The 24113-nt window shown below is 40.8% G+C and overlaps 1 protein-coding gene across 1 annotated transcript in view; it reads right to left on the reverse strand.

Moving 5' to 3' along the window:
- Positions 1-24113, reverse strand: part of LOC109889362 (nuclear receptor ROR-alpha A) — a 261914-nt gene that overhangs the window by 165119 nt on the left and 72682 nt on the right. Inside the window, exon 2 of the mRNA XM_031822771.1 lies at positions 9823-9843. Coding sequence (XP_031678631.1) covers positions 9823-9843 — 21 coding nt within the window. The remainder of the gene's footprint in view (positions 1-9822; positions 9844-24113) is intronic.

Genomic DNA, 24113 nt, shown 5'->3' on the forward strand with positions numbered 1-24113 from the left:
AGGGGGATGAATGCTTTTGCAAGGCACTGTATATAGTGTGTTTTCCAGAGACAATGTGAAGAACAACGTGTTAGGATATAGGCAAGTGTATTTTTCCTATTGTAGGCTACTACTTTCACCACTTGTTTAATACACTGCCTTAATCACCCAGTTTAGCACATGGCCTCACCTGAATACTTAAAATATATGGGTGGGGATAAGGCTTAAGAGGGTGTGAACAATGAGGGTGTGAGAAAAAGCGCTATCAAGCAAGTATGAAAAACGTTCAATGGGATTTTTTTTAATCACATTTCAAACAAGCCTAACTTGACCATGTTTTCCCCAACTGCAGGGTATGATATACAATTTTGAAGCTCTGAGTCTGTACTTTTATAACATTTACAAACATTGGAAATGGTACACAAGACTCAATTGGGAAATGTATTCAAAAAATATTGTGGAAATATTGTATTTTCTTTTTGTTTATTTATTTTATTGTTCAGGGGGGAAGGTTGTGGGGTAATCTTTTTTTCCTTTTCCTTACATACAATAAAAAACATTTACTAATCTCTACTTTGATCATTTCTATCTTCGTATGCATGTCTTTGTGTTTTCTTTTTAGTGGCAGCCCACAGGTACAACAACAATATATATGTCAAAATCTGAAAGGAAAAATATCTGTACCTGCAACCACCCAGGTAAAAATGACTAAATATATCAAATTAAAAGTTAGTCACAAAAATGTATTATTTTCATTGTAGTTGTTTTTTTGTGGTTTTTTTCCCCCAAAATTGTTGGTTATGGACTTTGGAAAGGCCATCTGGAGATCCAGGTTCTTCAATTCACTCTAACCTTTATAACTCTTCAGTCTTTTGAATTATCAACCTAATGTTTGGCACCAATATTATTGGCAAGTTGTTGAATACATTTGTAGTCATTCCATATAGCGTTGTCAAGAATTGTCTGAGGAATATGTTGTAGAAGATTACACTGTTGTAAAAAAACAACTAGTGGAATTGTGTTTGCTTCTCTTTCATTCGGATTCTGTAACACTAATTTAAGTCCTGAGTGTTTCCTCATTATCTCTAGTGTACGCTTTCAATTGATATCATGTTTGTGAATATACATCTCATATTTACTGAGTAGTAGGTGGTTAAACCTGGGCATGTTCATATCAGTGGAAATCCCTGAAATTAGCCACGAGTATAAGGGGTTAAGGCCTAAATAAAAATATATCATAAATGTAGGCTAATCGTTAGATATTCATTTACTTATATAATATTATGAAATTCCATAAACCATTATGAATTAACTCAAATTTAAAATTTAAAATAGTAAAATGTAATTTGTATCAAAGGTTCAATGCAGCCGTTTTTATCTCAAAATAAAATATTTTCTGGGTAACAGTTAAGTTCCTTACTGTGATTGTTTTCAATTAACATGGTCAAAAAGAAACAAAAATAGCTTCTTAGCAAAGAGCAATTTCTCAAGCAAGAATTTAGTATGGGAGTGGTCTGAGTGGGGAGGGGAAAACTGCATTGGGCCTTTAACACAAAGAAAATAAACATGTCAGGCATTCCAAAGCTAGATAAGTAACCTTACATTTAGTCTCAGTTCTTACCTTTCAAAACAGTGTTTTCCTTGAGAAAATCAAGTAATCATTGAAGATGTTGTCTTGGTGTATTTTCCAATCACCCATAATTTTGAGGAACATTTTCAACATGAGATTATTACCTGTACCCTAGAGCCACTAATATGGCTGACGTTTTCTGGTACGAGGAACCAACTTAAATATCCTGAGGTTCAACTGAGTTTGTTCGATTCATTGTTTCCTCAGTGCTACCATGAGAGTTAGACAAAATGATTACAAAATAACAACGGAGTTCTGCCATGAAAGGCATGTGCCATTTTAATTTGATTGAACCTCTATTTAAATAGGCAAGTCACTTAAGAACAAATGCTTATTTTACAATGAGGGCCTACCCTGGCCAAACCCTCCCCTAACCCGGACAGCGCTGGGCCATTAGTAACAGTGGCAGCTGTTACTTTTTTATATTTCAAATTTTTTCCAACCTGGAGGATAATCAAAGCCTTCCACAAAAGGAGGGGGACAGTGACAGAGAAATGAAATAAAAGCGACATGAACAGTCATACTTTTCTAATGGAACTCTTTTAATCTTGAAAGGGAGACTTTCAATAGTGAATTAGTCTTTTTTTTGTATTCCTTTAATGCTTCTCAGAGAAATATATGCAAATGTCTCTGGCTAATGCTAACAGTAGTGACAAAGGAGCCAGTTCTACTCTGCTAGTCTGTGCTATCCAACCAGGGGTCCTGTATGTGGCAAGCATAATGTACTGCCTGCAGACTCTAAGGCTGCAGAGCAGGGCCCTCTGGAACCACTCATGAAGACATCTGGATGGCCTCAGCAAAAACACAACTCTATCTTCTCCGAGAAAACACGTTGGTTTAGGCTTAACTTACAGTTTCTCTTCACTCGGTTGTCATTTTAAACAGGGTAATCAATGCCTCATTATGAACTATATTGAAACGCTATACAGTATTTCTTGTTTTCATATTTCAAAACCTGACTTTTGAGTGTGTTGCTAATGAAATTGTCACTATAGTTACACTATTTTAGTCATGGATTTAATTTAATTCAGAATTTCAGGAGCTTGACAGATCACTGGCAGTTTGAGTTGTAGAATATAGAATTTGTGGATGGGAGAGGAATCGCTGTGATTTCCAATGGATTTTACCTAATAACAATTTCAACATTGAGACATGTTGATACATTTTTTTAAAGATATCAAAAAAGTTACCATGTTACAGTACTTAGATTACTATAATTTTCAAATTAAAACAAATATATTAAAAGGAGAACTCAAATGTGTGTGTAGGAACCAGAAGTTGTGACAAATTGTTTAGACGTAAACATATGTTCCGTTTAAACAATGCAGTAATACATATCGATGACAAATAGGGACATAACTTGCATCATATAATTTAGAAGTTTCTGAGCTCAGAATCTATTCATACAAAAACCCAATAATGTAGGAATTAAACACACACCACGGGCAAGGAATGATGTTATTGTTCACTAAAGTAAAGCTATACTGGTATAATTTATAGATAGGCATGTAAAATAACACTATCGGTACTTCATCATTATTGAACAATCAATATCAAATTCTGTGCTAATCCAAGGAGAGACTTGCGTTATTACAGTATACCTGTTTCACATCCGTAATGAGACATGACTAAAACATATTGAAATAGGCATTGCAAATCCATACGTTTTTGGGTCTAGCTGGCTGGGTGTGAACGTGGTTAACTAGTAGAGGCTGAGTTAATCTTTTTATCTAGATCCCTGCTGCAGGGTGTCCCAAACGCTCCCTGATTAAAAAGGGAAATGTGGGCAACCAACAGTTTAAGAATGATGGGCTCTAAACAGATGAAGGCGGAACGTCGTGTTGCTATGGCAGTGCATATGCAATGACTTGACAGTGCCGCACTGTTCTCCCTGTCTAATATATTCACATTATTTATGAAATATTTCATAAGTGCTGTAGCATAGCAAATGCTAAATATAAAATCCCAGGGAGATGTTCCACCCTTTCTGCAGCTAGAGTCGTGGAATGGCACACAGTGCTCATGTTGTGCAACATCTCCTGTAGAAAAAGGGTGGTGTTTGTTCACAAGCTACACTGCTTTTCATTTCTTCATCCTCCTTCTCCTCCTCAATAAGGGAAAGCCCTCCACTCTGCCAAATAGAACCAGCGAACAAAAGAGGCGATTTGATCTGTTCATGTGGGAAATCAGATCGCCGTCAGCGTCTGAGATGTATCCAATGCGCTCCAGGATACTGTTATGCAACGGCCACAAATGAAAATTACAGTATAATATCATATAGAAATGCAGAGAGGATGGCTTACGTATATATAAGGTATAGAAACATGTCAATTATTCCTGAGATAAATCAGAACTATCCAACAGTGAGAGTGGACATAACATATACTGTAGCAACCAAGTAAAATAAATGCAAAAATATATTACTATTCAGGATCTGTGTATTAGCGTAACTGCCTCCTGCAAAGCACACAAAGTGAGGTACAGCAGAGGAGACATTCCCCCCCTCTCTCTATCTTGTGTGACGGGGCAGGACATTTCTCCTGTCAATACTCTCCCAACATCCATTTTCACCTGGCTGACACCTTTTACTGGTCAAGGGATGAATAAATCACACTTAGTGTTCTCCCCTGGTACTTTGACAACAACAAAAAAAGAATCTCAACATGAAGAAGGACTGCAGTGTTTCCCTGTCATCACTGCCCCTGAGGTACGGTGAAAAATTACCGCCCATAAAATAACATTTTTCAAAGAGCCTTATTGCCCTTTTAATCTATCTGCCACACTGGACGGCTTCAGGGATGCATTCCACTTCATCTGAAGACAAACAATCTTTCAAAGGGCTTAATAACAGTTACACAAATTAGCTTCATTAATTAGCTGCTAATGGAATAATAGCTCTGCCACCTTGTGCATCTCAACAACAGGAAAGGTGTTGGGCTGGAACAAAATATACATTTGTCTCTGAGCTTTATTAATGCACTAACAGAATGCTAAAGAATGCACACATCTAGAATGTAAATATGCTGATAGCACTCTCTCGGATTTTAGTTATCCATTTTATTTGTATTTGTTTTGCACATGCAGCGACACAAAAAGTATTCTACGAACAAGCAAGGCCATCACAAAGTGATGTAAATTATGTGGTATACTAACAATATTCATTTCCAAATACAATAGTGGACTGACACTTTAAATCTTAGCTGTATAAAATGTATTCAAAAAATGAACAATCCTCACACTAACAGCCCAAATAAATTCAAAATAAACAAAATATATATACACATATACATATTTATATTATCAAAGAATATACACATATACATATTTATATTATCAAAGAATATACACATATACATATTTATATTATCAAATCAACTTTACGGATAAAACTGATAAATAGAGATGGATTCAGTAGAGAAAATAGTAGTTAATGAATGATGAATTAGAGACTAGGCGAAGCATCATAAATTCTGACAACACAGTGTTGTCTAGCCGATGATAAACAGCACTCCTGGATCCGATCTGCCTGTGCCTGCATGTATCTTTCAGAAGCTCCCTGACACTTTATCTTTTCCATCCTGCTAGATTACACCTCCAGGGTTCAGGTGTGAATCCATCATTGCTATTATTACCTGAAGTCACAAGATGCATCTATCACGGCTAAGGTTACCATAACCTCAATATTAACAGAGAAAAGCCCCTCTAATAAACAGCAGAAAGGATGGCCCGGGTGGTGGGATTTCATCTTCCTTTCACTTTTAATAAGGTACTCAGAGGAATAAAGATTACAGGCCATATTTAGAATGCAGAACAAATCAGCCTTTTCTTCCCCATCCCTCCTCATTGTGGTTAGTCATTAGGATCTTAGGTTGGGGGGTTCTAGTGGAGAGAGGCATTCCCTGGTTCAACAGCTATCCAGCCTCGCTGCCTGTCTGCCTGCCGGGCTCTGTTCTGTTCCTGCTACAATGTTGTATCGCCTGCAGCGTCTCTTAATAAGGCTGGATGTATGGAAACGCAGTGGTGTGGCTCATCATGCCCAGCTGGACCAGTGGCAATCACAGTGCTGTAAACTGTGAGGGCCTGACTGGTTCAAGGCCTGAGGACAGTGGTGTTTTAATGATCATCCGGCTCTTTAATAATCCACCATTACACAAAGTTGGTAAAAACCAAATGCAGAGACAAGGAGGCATTAGGCTAAAATGGCTAAGCTTTCTTTGAGGATTAAGAGAATTTGGTCAAATAGGAGTCTCAGAGTGCATCAGTGCAGGAGTTGACACAAGGACATGTTTACACACAGCACCCCGTGACATGAATCATTCATTATCATTCAAATTAATATCAACAGCAAAATAAATTACCATCACTGCAGCCGGTCTCCATAATATACCTCCAATTACACTATGATCAGAGCATCAACTCTGATAATAGATTCAAAGTAATTAAGTTTGAATATATTCAAAGGACTTTTCACTTTGAAAACCAGTCTTGTTATTCCCCTGAACACCCAACAACAACACTCATTACAGTGGCTTGAAAACCAGAAGTGGAGAGACCATATAAATATTTATTCAGGAATGATTTGATGCACTAAATAAATAATCCCTTGTTAAATAAATGACACCCTAAATAAAACTTTAAAAACAGGATCTGGGGAAATGAAGATGAGATGAATCAGACGGGGAAGGATTCCGGCGAGAGGAGAAAATATCAGCTATCACTCCACCCCATTTGAATTTCTAATGGCAGACATGCAAACGCGACGTGCTAATTAAAGCACAGCGACCAATTAGATGAGCTTTAGCTGCACCTTTAGGGGGAGGTACCGTGGCAGAGCCTCAGAGGGGGATATGGATATCTGTTCAAAAGGTGGAGCAGAAGAGAGAAGCTACCAAAAACAATCCTCAGATGCCGCTACTTCTGCCTAACGGGGTAAAAGGTTAGCTGTTAACGGTTCAATGTTGGATAAACATGACCCCTTTCCACAGTGCCATCCATGTGGCAGTGTCTCACTGAGGACGTGGGGCAGCAGAGGACATCCAATGCATATTCAGCAGTAATTCTAGTCCACTGGCATTATAGTATCTCCTATAGACAGCCAGGCTGTTGCTTCAGCGTGGAACTATTAGTCTATATCAAACTAAAGATTGGGACATGCATTACAAATAAAATATACATAGCCTAAGTCTGGGCGATGTTCTCATAAAAAAAAGAAATATAGATGTTCCTATATAATACCTGTCTGCTCTGCGTCCTAAACCTGCCCTCTACTGACAGCACAGGACATAAGGGTGGTCCTATATGTTCACCCCACACAACACAGGAAAGAGGTAGTCCTGGGTCTGGCCTGGGCCCATTCTCCTTCCTGTCGGTCTGCCTCTCTCTGCTCTCTGGAGAGCCTTTATGCTGCCTGAGCCTGCCTTATCACACACTGTGAGACAGGAACAAGGCTTTTGTGATGGCCATGATTAGTCTTTTGTGTTCCCAGGTAGAAATAAGATGAACTTCTACAGGCAGTCATTGTGTTCCTATCTTCAGAACACTCAAAGAAAGATGTTGCGTTTTGAGGGGGTGAAATGAAGCCTGCAGGGCCTTGGCAGGCCTTGCTCTGTGGGGAAATACATGGTGAAAACACAATGGGAACAATCTTGTCCTTCAGTTTTCTTTGTACTCCATTGAACCTTAGTCAGTCCTGCCTATTTAGACATTTTGAACAGAGCACTATTTTCTTGCTGTACGGTCTCTGCTTCTCTCTTTTTCGGTGGGTTTCTGAGAAAGACCCAAAGGCTGATGAGAGAGATGACAGCAGCCACTTTGCCAGAGTCTGCCAGACCCTCCGGGTGTATCAGCCCCATCCCTCAAAGTGTCCCATATGCAAATAAAGTTTGGGATGGCAGCTTTCAGATGTGATAATTATGTATTTATTTGTAAGCTGTCACTTCTCTTAAAGCTCAGGGACATCAGAATAAGTTCAAATAGAAGCATCAGAGAGGATCACATTTGCTAGAGGACCACAGAGTCAAAGAACACGTGAAATCCATGATGCTGAAGGACTGTCAATAACCAGTCATTTAGACAGCAATGTGCTGCTGAGACCCTCACTGCATACAGCCTGGTTTGAAATATGCCGCTAAATATATTCAGATTTCACAATTTTCTTAGTTATTCCAACATTTACAGTTGTATCAGCGGGTGACATATTAACAAAGACAGAGAACCCATTTCCATCCCCATCTCTCCCTCCCAAATGGACTGTCTAGTACAGTATTATTCTTATTCTGTTTGATTAACAAATACAGGAATATCTGTTTACATGTTCACACTGTGGGAAGGGCACTGTGCTTTAGTATCTAGTTGAAGCATACCTCCCTGACATATTTTTAGAACTATCCTGTCTTTTTAGAACTATCCTGTCCCTTACATGGCTGCTAAACAGTCTCACTATAGAATAATATCATTGAATGAACAAGAGGGCAAATTATTACTGACAGTACACAAAAGGTGGGAGAAGAGCAACTACTTGAGACCTGACATCCCACTGGGCACACACTGGTTGAATCAACATTGTTTTCATGAAATTCCAATGAAATGACCTTACACCAGTGTGGAATAGACGTTGAATTGATGTCTGTGCCTAGTGGGAAGTGAATTTAAAAGGACAACAAAACACCTTGTAGTGATGAGAGGAGAGCTATTGTTCCATGTCGAGTGGCACTCCTCTCCACAGAAATAAGTGGGAAGTAGAGAGCGAGCGACACAGAGAAAGAGAAGCACAATCACCAGATGGTGCCGCAAAGTATTGGCAAAGTATTATGGGTTGCACCTCCATCACTCAGTTGCGTCATGCCATTGTTATCAACGTGCCACAGACGCCACAGTGCTCAAGTCTGAGTCACTGGGTCCACATTAACTCAAAATAAAGTCCAGTCAGATATAACATAGTGGAAAGAAGGATTTAGGCAATAAATTGTTTGCTATCACTTTTCCTTGATATGTTCACAGCTGTGGCTGCAGGGGAGGCCAGGGCACTGTGCATACTGCCTACGTGAGGCCGTGTCTAGACAATATTGTTCATGCAGCTTTAGTATTCTGATCACAGAGTTCTGATCACAGAGTTCTGATCATGGAATTCTGATCATGGAATTCCGAACGCATTATGCATCTACATTTAAATGTGTCTACCGTGTCCTCACTGTGTCCGGATTCCCTTTTCCCATGCTATATTAAAATGCCAGTATGCATTCTACAAACGGCAGAGTAGGCAAAGTATTACAATAACACAACAACAACTGATGGCAGTAGCTAACTAGTCAGATAACCTCTGTAGCTAGTCAGCAAGCTAGCAAGCAATGCTAAAGGGATTGCAAATGTGTAAGCATAACTTTAGCCAAAAATGTGTTTCTTTTTTATATTAGCTAGGAGGCCCAGCAAACACATTCCTCACATGCTAGGAACACATTTCCCCCAACGTTATAATGAAAAGGTGACTCTTGGTCCCAAAACAGGTTTTCTGGAGACTTGTGGAAGGAGTGCTGATGACGTTGCCCTCTATATACGCTTTCGGTAGCCTGATTGCTTCCAGACTGAGGAGAAATCCACACATAATGCATCCCTGACCACCTCCTGAAGTGGTCAGCCAGATATGAACTCAATCTGACCACAATGCAACTTTTGTACATCTAGACCTGTCTTTTCAATGCGATCTTCGTATTCTGATAGCAGGAGTTGTATGTAAGTGTCAAGTGTAGACACAACCTGAGACTGCCTGCCTGCCATGGCATCTCATCCCAGGCTCCCTCCCTGATGGAACTAAATGGATGTGCCTGGAGAATGATATCTCCTGCCTGCTCAATTCTCAAACATTGGCCTGTCCTCTTCCAGGAGAGTTCTCTGTCACTGTATAACTGCACATTAAGGGATAATAAAACTATGAAATCTACCCATCCATCTTGATTTGCCTGTGTTAGCGGGTGGCCAGTATTAGAACAAAATACCTGCCACTCAGTGGAAGAACACTGGAACTGTAGCTCTGCTCTGTGTGACTGCCTGGCAACAGCAGCAAGGGAACAGACTCCCTAACCAAATACCAAATGGAAGAATATTAAGTATTTTTCCTAATTTTCTTTTACATAAATATTTTGGTTATTTTGTTAGAAACTAATACAGTTACTTTTTGATGCAGACTGACACACAGTTATAATATGTAGTACACTTACCTTGCTTGTTCGTGAGTCCACCTACACAGAAGTACATATTTGGTGTTAATGTTATGAGTGTATAAAATGTTACGAATGTACATTTAGAAAGTGAGTAGTTCTGATTCCATACATCTCTTTTTCAGTAACTAAATGAGTGCTGACACTTACCTTTAGTACATGATGAGGTTCAGAAAGCAGGGAGGCACAGCACACCACAGAGAAGAACAAAGAGAGAAATAAAAACACGTTAATAATTTGGACAATGCAAGCAAACTATTATTTCACATTGCCTTCCTAACAATCTATTTCTGTGACTGATTGAACATATGTTAAAAAGACGCAATAGACTATGCTCTAGTAGTGGGTCTGTTTGGGACGAAGAGACATCCCGTTGCCGTGAAAAAAGCACAACATTTAAAAAGAACAGCATCGTTTGTTTTGCAGATACTTAACAGAATAGGCCTATATGCTTAACTAAAACTCAGTCAAGCAGTCTTCCTCTCACTCAGACACACACACACGAAAGGGGTAGCTCTCACAGTAATACCAAGGTCCTATTTTACAGTGACACTTGTGCTGCCTCAAAGCACACTCCCTCTATCTTCAGCACACAAGATAGCATCTGATGAGTAGTGCGATCTAATTGAAGTGTAGATTACTATCGCTTGTGAGCTTGCAGGATCAAAATCCTTTTAAAAAAGCATAGAAGGAGAAGATGGGAATGTTAGTGGTCCACTGTGATACAGTAGCAGTCCAGACTGAAAAACAATATCTAAAAGCCTCTCTGGAAGACACCCTGGTGCTTAGAAAGAGAATGGCCCCCACCGCAGCCCAGCTGTGTATGAGTCATGTGTGACAGACAGGTCCAGACATGTCCCTCTCTCACAGAGACACTGAGGGCTGAGTGTTGAGAGACAAAGTGTTAGAGGACATGGACGTCACTGAGAGCTGACTGGCAGCTGTGACAGGATTGAGATGAGCATAAGGGCTGGATGAGCCTAAGCACTTACAGTTCAAGGACATGGACACACGTTGGGACGTAGAGTCTGACAAAATCTACTGACACAAACTAACAAGTTCCTGCTCTGGTCCTGTGGATCAGAACTCAGCTAGTCGCGATGGGACATGTCTACAGTAGTATACACTAGAAATCTGCAATTATGCAATTATGCAGTCCTACAACTCTGAACGTAATTAGTCTATTCCTGCAGCATGAACACTGAAAATGCTAAAGCCAATCACTGGAAACAGAGAGGGAACAGAGAGGGAATCAATGAGAGAATGAGAGAGAGAGAGCGAGAGAGGGAACAGAGAGGGAATCGATGAGAGAGAGAGAGAGAGAGAGAGAGAGAGAGAAAATGAGAGAATGAGAGAGAGAGAGAGAGATAGAGCACAAAGATGAGGTTGACATAGCACCAAAAATGAGAAAATGATCAGGTTGACATGTCAGTCTGTCAGTGCTCTCAGGAAGAAAGGACTCATTACTGTACCTCGTGGGCACCCAGTCCAGTCAGCCTTTGAGGTACACCCTTCCATGAAACGAGCATTGCTAATCCATTTGTTAATCAAGCATTGTTAATCCACTTGTTAATCAAGTGTGTTTCTGAGCTCATATCTGAAGTGACCCTTTTCTCCTTGGGAATTTTTAACCTTTGTTTGGAGATTGTAGAGATATCAAAAAGAGGGTACATTTTCTACATAGGCATGCTTGTAGCATATCCTACAGTTGTGTACACCAGCTCATAATGCAATGTCATATCATGGAATGAATAAGCCTACTGAATTAATATCATAGAAAACATTTATGTAATTGCAAAAATATCTTGCAGCTATGTTCTTCTTGATTCCGAGCTCTAAAATGTGAACAGTGCATTCAGTCCCTTACAATACAAACCACAAGATGATTAAAACACTCCATGGACTAAAACAATACACAGGAGGAGATTGAAATAAGAATCCCTTTCAGGTTTTGAAGGAGGGAGCTTATATGTGAGAGGGGCTGGGCTGGGTGGGGGCCGCCTTTTCATGGTTGTCTTCCTCGTTTTCCATTCCGCCCCTGACAAGTGTGTTCTCTCACTCTTCTCCTCAGCAAACAGGAAACAGACAGACAGACGTGAGAATAGGACACCGCCTCTCCTCTCCTCCCAGCCCTGTGGGCTGCTGTGAGGCAGTGCCATGGAGGCCTAGCGCAGTCCAGCTCCCCCGCTGCGCCTACAATTCTCCTTTTCAGTTCAATTAATGAGCCATAAATAACCCAATGAAGGTGTCAACAGAGTGCAATTTATCATGGCTTTCACCACTGCACTTCATGTGAGGAGAATGCTCATCCTGCAGCCAACCGCTCGCCCAAATAGAGACAACATTGTAATAAAAAATATTTATAAAGTAATGCCGAACACGCCAACCTTAAATTTATCTTGAGCAGGGTGATCTTCACAAGTGCATCGATTTGACAAGTATGTTGGGAATCGTGGGCCTGCTCCATTTCTTAGGGTATCACGGACAGACTGGCAATACATTTGGTTAAGAGCAAGAGACAACATACTCACTAGGCTTCTGTGGGGCTGCCAAGACACTTCTTTCTGTCTGTTAAAGACGCTTCTTTCTGTCTGGGTCTACTCTGAGCCTGCATTGCAGATCACAAAGGCAGCCATGGTCTCTCCCAAAAAATTGGAACGCAAGTAATGGTGAATTTCTGTTCAGTCCTATGGAGTTGGTCTAAGCAGCAGGAAGAATTGCTTTATCAGTGTGTCCCACAAATGTCACTTTGAGTCAACTACATGGCGGAAACATATACAGTACTGAATAATATACAGTAGCCTGTGAATTGAATGGCTGCTAGAAGCAAGCTGAAACCAGAGGTAGTATGGTGTAGTGCTTCAGAGAATATAGGAAACTCGTTGAATAATATATGACAGCTTGGGTTTTTGAATCCAACATTAAAAGTGATGACGTGAGTACAAACTCTGCTTCATCTTAGACCCACAAATCAAAACCTAAGGCTTACAAGCAATGTTAAACAGCCTATCTTCACAGTGAGATCATTTCCTGGGAAAAGTAAGCAGTGGCTTCTGAATACATGTGAATACAAGCATTTTCAGCCTTGAAGCTAAGCCGGAACTTGAGTGCATACGAATCCTGCTAAACCAATTAATGGTTCCTGTTAACCCACTCATCTTAGGAGAGGATTGTTTTTCTAAATAATACAAGCAAACAGCCCACACAGACGCTTTGACAAAGACTAAGAGATTGGCACTTGAATCTGGGGGATTTTTCTTACACATCACAAACACACTCTTCAACTCACAGATCTTGCGTAGCATCACCAATACGGGAAACCTTTGTCTCAGTATCAAATGAATCCCCCAATCTGAACGCCTCTGTGCACCGAACACTTTGATGGTTTGTAATACATGATTAAGTTCAGCAGAATATAGAGTGGTTAGTGTATTCAGATTTTAAAGCACAATAACAGAGAACTAGGCTATATCAAAGCAATTACAATATTAACAGACTATCACCAAAGGGACATTAAGTACTACTATCTTACTGAAAAACACAACATTTCTACTATTTCACAAGGCACCCCGCAATGATATAAATTTCCACAAACCATAATCAGTCTGGGTTACAGACACGGCTAGAGAGCCGAGATAAATGACATTTTCCAAAATCACGCTGACATTTTCCCTTATCGAGCGCCAGGCACTGGCATGGCAAGAGCAGGCTTGTCAGTCAGTGGCAGACAGGCCTCACACCTTATCACAAGGGCACTCAGCATCTCTGGAGCTCGAGCTGGGGCTTGGGCTTGTGGCTGGTGCTGAAGGAAAAGGAGAAGAGGATGGGGCTGATGCTAGAGCCCCCATCGCTACTCTCTCATCCCCTCCTACAAGACTGCTCCTCCAGCCAGCCAGTCTCCCTCAGAAGCTAAATGTAATACTTAAGGTTGATAATGACGCTCTTCATTAAATAGTGATTCCAAATAAGGATGTGGGGTCCATAAATAAGGAAATAGAAGAGAGGTTAAAATTCAGACATTTTGAGTGGGTTTTGGGTGAGGGATAGGGATACATTTCTGGACCATGGGATCAAGACAACTAGTCACACAGACAGAGAGAGGGACTGTTTGCACGCTACTACATTACGTGTCAGAAGTATAGACCAGTGTTTCCCAACCAGCTGACAAGTTGAATCAGGTATGCTTGTCCAGGGTTACAATACAAATGTGTACTGTTTGGATATTTGTGGACCAGGGTTGGGAATCACTGGTATAGACTGATGATGATGTTGAGGAGCTGAGTACAGAGCTTCAATACAAGGAGCAGTAGGGATGGGGGCAGAGGTTATTGTGGCCATTCTCACTTCAACTCTAAAGAAAGTTATTTGGTACACTGAAAATACAGTACCAGTCAAAAGTTTGGACACACCTACTCATTCAAGGGTTTTTCTTTATTGTTACTATTTTCTACATTGCCAAGAGTGTGCAAAGCTGTCATCAAGGCAAAGGGTGGCTACTTTAAAGAATCTCAAACATAAAATATATTTTGATTTGTTTAACACTTTGGTTACTACATGATTCCATATGTGTTATTTCATAAATGTGATGTTTTCACTATTATTTTACAATGTAGAAAATAGTAAAAATAAAGAAAAACCCTTGAATGAGAGGGTGTGTCCAAACTTTTGACTGGTGCTGTATTCGTCAGTCAACATTCTAATTTCATCATATAGATGTGTTCCTGTATATCCAGATAGTGGTGATAACCATGACAACAGACTAAGAACTCTGTTCGAGCAGCTGGCTCAGTTTCGCTATATCTGCGTTCAACACCGTAGTGCCCTCCAAGCTCACCAAGTTAAGGACCCTGGGACTGAACACCTCCCTCTGCAACTGGATCCTGGACTTCATGACAGGACACACCCCGGTGGTAAGCGTAGGCTACAACACAGGGGGGCCCTCGTGGGTGTGGATTTAGTCCCCTACTCTACTCCCTGTTCACCCACGACTGCGTGTCCAAACAAGACTCTAACACCATCATTAAGTTTTCAGACGACAGTAGTAGGCTTGAACACCAGCGACAATGAGACGGCCTATACGGAGGAGGTCAGAGAACTGGCAGTGTGGTGCCAGGACAACAACCTCTCCCTCCATGTCAACTAGACAAAGGAGCTGATTCTGGACTTCAGGAAACAGAGGGCAGAGAGCGTCATGTTCCTCGGTGTCCACATCACTAAGGATCTATAATGGTCCACACACACCAAGATAGCCGTGAAGAGGGCACGACAATGTCTCTCCCCCCTCAAGAGGCTGCATGGAGTTGGCATGGGCCCTCAGATCCTCAAAACGTTCTACAGCTGCACCATCGGATGGGGCCACAGTGTCTCCTGACCCCTCCTGTCTCAGCCTCCAATATTTATGCTGCAGTAGTTTATGTGTCGGGGAGCTAGGGTCATTTTGTTATATCTGGAGTGCTTCTCCTGTCTTATCCGGTGTCCTGTGTGAATTTAAGTATGCTCTCTCTAATTCTCTCTTTCTTTCTCTCTCTTGGAGGACCTGAGCCCTAGGACCATGCCTCAGGACTACCTGGCATGAGGACTCCTTGCTGTCCCCAGTCCACCTGGCCGTGCTGCTGCTCCAGTTTCAACTGTTCTGCATGCGGCTATGGAATCCTGACCTGTTCACCGGACGTGCTACCTGCAGGAGTGGTAGAGATACTCTTAATGATCGGCTATGAAAAGCCAACTGACATTTTCTCCTGAGGTGCTGACTTGCTGCACCCTCGATAACTACTGTGATTATTATTATTTGACCATGCTGGTCATTTATGAACATTTGAACAGCTTGGCCATGTTCTGTTATTATCTCCACCCGGCAAAGCCAGAAGAGGACTGGCCACCCCTTATAGCCTGGTTCCTCTCTGGGTTTCTTCCTAGGTTTTGGCCTTTCTAGGGAGTTTTTCCTAGCCACCGTGCTTGTGCTTCTACACCTGAATTGCTTGCTGTTTGGGGTTTTAGGCTGGGTTTCTGTACAGCACTTTGAGATATCAGCTGATGTACGAAGGGCTATATAAATCAATTTGATCTGATTTGATTTGATTGAGAGCATCTAGACTGGCTGCATCACCACTTGGTATGGCAACTGCTTGGCATCCGACCGCAAAGTACTACAAAGTGTGGTGCATACGGCCCCGTACATCACTGGGGCTGAGCTCCCTGGCATCCAGGACCTCTATACCAGGCGGTGTCAGAGGAAGGATCTAAAATGATCAAAGACTTCAGCCACCCAAGTCATATATTGTTCTCTCTGCTACCGCACGACAAACAGTACCGATGCACCAAGTCTGGAACCAACAGGACCCCGAACAGCTTCTACCGCCAAGCCATAAGACTGCTAAATAGTTTGTTAAATAGTTAGCCAAACAGCTACACAGACTCTCTGCATTGACCCTTTTTGCACTAACTTTTTTGTCTCATAACATATCCTGCTGCTACTGTTTATTAACTGTCACTTCATTCCTAGTTATATGTACATATCTACCTCAATCACCTCGTACCCCTACACATCGACTGGTACCCCTTGTATATAGACAAGTTAGTCATTGTGTATCTATTATTACTTTTATGATTACATGGTTTACTTTTCTATTATTTCTCTATTTTCTTTCTCTCTACATTGTTGGGAAGGGCCTGTAAGTAAGCGTTTCTCTACTAGTCCACACCTGTTGTTTAAGAAGCATGTGACAAATACAATTAAATTGGATTTGATATCAGTAACAACTGTCTTTCAAATCTTTTTTTTTCTTGCACTGAACAGCATGCATTCAGTTGTTGTCGTATGAAAGGAAAATACCTTTCTTTTTAGTTTTACTAAGAAATCACCATCAACAAGTGGTGTAAAGTACTTAAGTAAAAATACTTTAAAGTACTATTTAAGTCGTTTTGGGGGTATCTGTACTTTACTATTTATACTTTTAATTCACTACATTCCTAAAGACAATTATGTACTTTTTACTCCATACATTTTCCCTGACACCCAAAAGTAAAAATGTCAAATTCACACACTTATCAAGAGAGCATCCCTGGTCATCACTACTGCCTCTGATCTGACCGACTCACTAAAAACAAATGCTTCGTTTGTACATTATGTCTGAGTGTTGGAGTGTTCCCCTGGCTATCAGTTCATTAAAAAAATAAGACAATTGTTCTGTCTGAATATATATAATATTTATACTTTTACTTTTAATACTTAAGTATATTTAGCAATTACATTTACTTTTGATACTTTAGTATATGTAAAACCAAATACTTTAGGACCTTTACTCAAGTAGTATTTTACTGGGTGACTTTCACTTGTACTTGAGTCATTTTCTATTAAGGTATCTTTACTTTTATTCAAGTATGACAATTGGGTACTTTTCCCACCACTGCCACGAACAAGTAGCAGCGTGGGGTGATGTTTTCCAGGAGAAAAAGAAACAGGGATGGTATGTGGGGCTCTTGGCGGACACGTTGTGGGGGTGAGACAATGCGTGGGTGAGTACAGAAGCATTGGCAGCTCATGTTTGAGTCAGAGGACCACATCCTCCTAAGTCTCTCTGAGTCACAGCAGAGCCCATAGAGAAGAGCTTCAGACATGGCTTTCTACTGAAAGGCATCCTTTCCCACGTCAAAAGCATCAGTTCAGAAACGTTGGGTTAAAATATGCATGAAATGAACGATTAATCGAATAATTGGGTGTTTATAGTAGCAGTACGTATGATTAACATTTGGTGTGATGAAGAACATCAGTTACGATGAACAATGAACTGCATTATAAGAAACTCACACTTTTAAGATACTTTTTCCACTAGCAATAGCAACACTGTCTCACACTTGTAGCTATGCTGGGAGGTGATGGATGACTTAACAAGATATCAATTATATAACAGCGGGTAAACTCAATACACTCATTAGTTTCCAATGTTTTTATTTTTCCCCAGGAGTAGCTTAGCTAATTGATGCCTCCCTCTTCCGTCGCTTTGTTTTCGCCCAACAGAAACAGTGAGATAAATTCACGCTTGACTGCCAGACTGGCACACAAAACAACACCACAGTGCTCGCCATAACAACACTGATCAAATTGAAACCTAGGTAAAAATTCTAATTTCAGGATTTTATTTGATGGACATAGTAATATTTTCACAAGTCCATGCTTTTTCTGTTTAAATTAATATTTATTTTTGAAACGTAACACATGATTTTAACTACCACCCCAATGTGAAATCGACTGGGCAAGATACTAGTATAAAAAGCTCTCGTTTTCCTATTTATTGAAAAACTGGGTGCCATTCTTTTTAACATTAACTCAAGTATGTCAGCAATCCAGACAGTTCATACAACGTGCTGAGAGAGACAGAACTCTACAGAGAGACAAACAGAATGGAGGAATGACTGTCAGGTCACTTCATGTAAGAGACTAGCTGAATGGATTACACAAGTGATTTCTCATGGAATGATGGAAATTCCAATGGACAGAATTTAAAAAATGACATACAATTTCACTCATAGGGTAAAAATCACACCGAACTATGACAATGTTCGCATGATACAAGTTGTGTTGTGTGTGAAACTTGCTGACGTCTAGTTACCACGATAGCATAGCTCTTTAATGTAATATCTCAAGACTGGTCAAATATTTACAGCACAGCCACAATATGAGACAACAGTCCCTCAAGCAGCAGATTTCATAGAGTATGATAACTTGTTGTTTTATGTCAGTAACTATAGCTTTAGGCTCTTCTCCCCACCATTATGCTTTCCAGCGATGGGCCTCATTCCATTCCATACAATGAAGTCATCATCTGCAATGCTCCAAATGTGAATGGACAACACAACAACAGAGAGAAGCCGTTTATCTCCTTCTGAGCATATGTGCTACCATTTCTCTTCATAGTCTCCATGAAACTCCAATCTAACAGTCTATTTCAGAGACACGGCTAAAACAAAGCCCAGTCCAAGCAAGGGACTGGGACATCATTCCTTTTAATTTCTCTCTGAGATATGTCTGATGGAGAGGAAGTCTGCATCTCAAGCCAAACATCCAGCCTGTTCCCCGTCCACTCTATTTCCACCCTATACTGCTATTATAACGAGGAGCTGAGGAGAGGCTGTTGCCAGGGCCGTAGAGTGAGAGAAAGGGAAATAAGTCATTTTACATTCAAAATATTTCAAACTGCAGCTAGTGCTGTATTATGGAACTACCCAGCAAAGATCATGACAAATAAATCAATTATAAATGTTAAAGAACGACATCAAATTGCCAATATGTAGGACAAGCATAATGTCCTTGAACAATTCCTAGAAATATCCGCCACTATATTTCTAACAAGAGTCCTACAGGGTCACAATATCGTGTCCTATAAGACATCTTACACATTGTAAAGTGGTTGTTACCTCTTCAAAACTCAATTTCAATGAACGCATTAAATATAATTACCCTGAAGTAAATGGTGTAAAATTTATAAATCATAAAAATATTTAGAGAAAGTGTTGTGTGTATTGACAGACATTGCCAATTTCCTGTTTTACTATGGATAGCCCTCAGCTTCACTGAGTGTGATGATGGTCTCCTTCAAAGATTTCCCTGTGATGCGTACCATTTGACATTCATTTTTCAGATAAGACATTTGACGCCCAGTCTACCACCAGTGATCAATATCTCATCTGGGGAAATAAATTGCAGCTGTTTCTCTTTCATCTTAGAGGAAATGTATAAGCACTGTGACAACACCGTGGAAGCATTAATCAAATAATAAAACATTGATTTGGGGGAGAGAAAAAAGAAGCGTAACCCGCTCTGATATTTACTGTGACCTAGTGCTGTTGACATGATGCATCTTGTATCACATCTTGTTGCTGCTGTGCAGTTAGGGAAACCTGAGCGGCGATCAGCTCTTCTCTTTGTCAGAAACCATGGCGATGAATTGGATATCTAAGAAAAGATACAGTTCCCCTGTGTACATTGTGAATAATATGCTGTAACATGTATGGATGTCATACGCTTGTACTTTTGACCTTCCTCTATCTGACAGTAAAGAACTATTTTTCCATTTATTCTCAGCCCTTGTCTTTGCAATTACCATGTTCCAATCTCGCCTTGTCCCTACAGTCACCGATAATACCCAGAAGGATCGGCAGTCTTTCTTCTGGTGTACCAATTACCGTCCCTATCCTTTTGAAACCAAAAGTTTGGTATAGGATATTAGAAAATGTCAAATTCAGGTTATATTTCACTTTAGTCCAAAGGTAACATGGTGCACTCTGGAAAACTATCGTCACAGCTGCTGAATAATGCATGAACCCTGTGGTCCAACACTACTGGCTGGGCTAAAATAGACTGTGTGCGTTGTTTACTGTCAGTAAGGTGTTTACATGACCAAATAATGAGCTGAGATTGATGTCTACATCACAGAAAATAAATTCATGAATTATATATCCGTATGATATTTATAAGCACTAACTGAATGTATTTACAAAAGGCTGTTTGTCATGTAAAAACTACTGCTCTTTAAGATTTGTAAAGGGAAAAAATAAGGACGCAAGGGAATTCATGACATTATCAATGGTTCTTTAATTTGACTTTTCTGTTCTATATCATGGTATTATCTTAAAGAATAACTTGTTAGGTGCTTATTAAATCTAGTCCTGCTCTCCCTGACTGATGAGCATGAACTGTGGGTTCTTATCAAGGTACTGCAGGACAGGCTAATCTACTCCCAGACATCCACCTGCATGCCTGGCATGCTTAGCTGGAGCTGATGATGAACATTCTCCTGTATGGCAAAGCACTGTCATTCATCCACTGCCTCGCTCAATTAAAAGTTAGCTCACACCTCAGCTTAAACATAACAGTTATTAACCATGGATAATAAGATCATTAAATATACACAGACATACACACAACTTTAATGTTGCAATAAAAGTGAAAATGAAGTTTAAAAAATCAACTTCTGTGTTTTTTACATGTCTGGTAGAATCAAATAAAATAAAATTGTATTTACACATAAATACATTTAGCAGATGTTATTGTGGGAAAGCGAAATGCTTGTGTTTCTAGCTCCAACAGTAGAGTAGTATCTACCAATTCACACACATACAAAAGTAAAAGAATGGAATAAAGAAATATATAAATATTAGGATGAGCAATGTCAGAGTGACATTGACTAAAATACAGTAGAATAGAATACAGTATATACAGTGGGGCAAAAAAGTATTTAGTCAGCCACCAATTGTGCAAGTTCTCCCACTTAAAAAGATGAGAGAGGCCTGTAATTTTCATCATAGGTACACTTCAACTATGACAGACAAAATGAGAAAAGAACATTCAGAAAATCACATTGTAGGATTTTTAATGAATTTATTTGCAAATTATTTCATATTTTTAAGTGTGAGAACTTGCACAATTGCTGGCTGACTAAATACTTTTTTGCCCCACTGTATATAGGGCAGCAGCCTCTAAGGTGCAGGGTTGAGTAGCTGGGTGGTAGCCGGCTAGTGATGTACTGACCTTGCCTTCTGGATGACAGCGGAGTGAACAAGCCGTGACTCGGGGGGTTGATGTTCTTGATGATCTTTTGGCCTTCCTGTGACATCGGGTGCTGTAGGTGTCCTGGAGGGCAGGCAGTGTGCCCCCGATGATGCGTTTGGCAGACCGTACCACCCTCTGGAGGGCCCTATGGTTGCGGGCGGTGCAGTTGCCGTAACAGGCGGTGATACAGCCCGGCAGGACGCTCTCAATTGTGCATCTGTAAACGTTTCTGGGGGTCTTAAGGGCCAAGTACAATTTGGAGGTTGAAGAGGCCCTGTTGCGCCTTCTTCACCACACTGTCTGTGTGGCTAGATCGTCAGTGATGTGTACGCCAAGGAACTTGAAGCTTTCCACCTTCTCTACTGCGGTCCCGTCAATGTGGATAGGGGTGTGCTCCTTCTGTTGTTTCCTGAAGTCCACGGTCAGCTCCTTCATTTTGTTGACGCTGAGGGAGAGGTTATTTTGCTGGCACCACTCCGCCAAGGCCCTCACCTCCTCCCTGTACGCTGTCTCGTCATTGTTGGTAATCAGCCCTACTACTGTTGTGTTGTCTGCAAACTTGATGATTGAGTTGGAGGCGTGTGTGGCCACGCAGTCATGGGTGAACAGGGAGTACAGGAAGAGGCTGAGCACGCACCCTTGTGGGGCCCCTGTGTTGAGGATCAACAAAGTGGAGGTGTTGTTCCTTCCTTCACCACTTGGGGGCGGCCCGGAAGTCCAGCACCCAGTTGCACAGAGCGGGGTTCAGACCCAGGGCCCCAAGCTTAATGATGAGCTTGGAGGGTACTATGGTGTTGAAGGCTGAGCTATAGTCAATGAACAGCATTCAGACGTAGGTATTCCCTCTTGTCCAGATGGGATAGGGCAGTGTGCAGTGCGATGCCGATTGCATCGTCTGTGGATCTATTGGGGCGGTAAGCAAATTGAAGTGGGTCTAGGGTGTCAGGTAAGGTGGAGGTAATATGATCCTTAACTAGCCTCTCAAAGCACTTCATGATGACAGAAGTGAGTGCTACGGGGCGATAGTCATTTAGTTCAGTTACCTTTGCTTTCTTGGGTGCATCTGGTATATCTATGTTTTGAACCACAGTGTAGCCTAGTAAATTGCTCTCAACCTTAAGCCAACAGAACAATTAGCTTTCCAGTACCATATTCATTGGAATAAATACACCAGCAATGGGGAACCAAAAGCAGCACCAGTCTGCGTGCTGAACCTTGACAACCAGTGTAGTTTCATTCGTCCAAGTCTCTGTGGCCAAATGGACATTTCTGGTGATGATGTAACAGCCTCTGAGTCTCAACATTCCGCTAACCGTTTCCCGGTGATTCCAACCTTTTCTCTTTTTCCTCCACATTTCAACGCAGTGATTATAAATACTGACAAAGCAGAGTGTCACAGAAGACTTTGGTCATGTGTCATGTTTCTAAAAATAGATATTTTCCAAGACTCGCACTTCTATGCAACGTCTCGTTTAAAATGAAAAGCCTTGTTGATGAGATCACCTCTCGTGGTGAAACCTAAACCAGCTTGGAGGGGCACTGTTATTGTTGTCATATGAAAGGAAAAGAGCTGTCTTACAAAGAGAACTTTAAGTCTGCGAGTGGAAATGGAGATCCGAAATCTGAATTCTACTAGTTTGCCTACATACTGTTTGTTCAGACTAGACCAGTACAGTTCAAGAAAGCAGGAGTTGCTATAGAAACAAAACAGGATGGACTGCAGTATTGTTGCTAGTCCAGGGTCCGGGTCTGGAAATAATATACTTCCATTGTAATATTGTAGTTGGGGATTTAAGCTGCACTCACTCAGACCCAATATCCTGTTTTGGCTGCGACATAGTTTATTTAACCTTTAACCCCCCCCATGTAATTTGTCAAGAAAAAAGTGAACAATACCAACTACCAAAGCAGCTAACCTGGACAACATGGATTAACTTGAAAAGGGAATGTGAGCTGAGCTACAGAGGGGGTCTACACCACATAAGAGTCAAGGTGGACAGATGGTGGTGGGGGTGTATTAGCGTCTTCATTTCTCCAGTGAAATAATGCAAACAAAACAACTGTCCTTATTACTAATCCCACTTTCTTTAAAGGAATGCTCAGAACACAATCCCAAACCGATTTCCAAATTGCATTAGGTGAACGAGCTGCGGTGAGGTTCATTACATTGACAATACACATTGTCATTTTCAATTCAGTGATGCCATCACATTTCACCATAGAACAAAGACGTTCTATTACCTGACCTCTCCCAACAGGGAGCCACTCTGTAACATCACAGCTTGCACAATCAATTAGTTGGGGTAGAAAATGTCTTAAAGGCTTTCAGGGTGAAGAGACTCAAACATGACAGAAGAATTAAGCTTGTTACAGACGGATTTCAACTTTACTTAATTCTGCCTCACATTACCTCCATCCCTCCACCTCACTGACTGTGTGTTTCCCCCCCCCAACACAGAGGCAGGATTTACATATTGCAGGTAAACTGGGGAATATAGAATGCAGATCCAATTAAACCTCTAGGGAGCTAATTAGTTACAATTAAGTTTCTGCTTCACTTGTTGTGCAGGATTATTTAGTAAACACCAACAGAATGCATCAAACTTGGCCTTTTCCCTGAACTTACAAAACACACCACCTTGTTCCCATTGTAAAATTGCCTGGTGTTTATTTTATAATATTAGTTCATATTTTAGGGTCCTGTTCTGTAGTGTGTTATTGACATAAAAAAAGAATGAAACCC

This window comes from Oncorhynchus kisutch, linkage group LG4 (genome assembly GCF_002021735.2).
Source record: "Oncorhynchus kisutch isolate 150728-3 linkage group LG4, Okis_V2, whole genome shotgun sequence".
NCBI classification, from domain to species: Eukaryota; Metazoa; Chordata; class Actinopteri; order Salmoniformes; family Salmonidae; genus Oncorhynchus; species Oncorhynchus kisutch.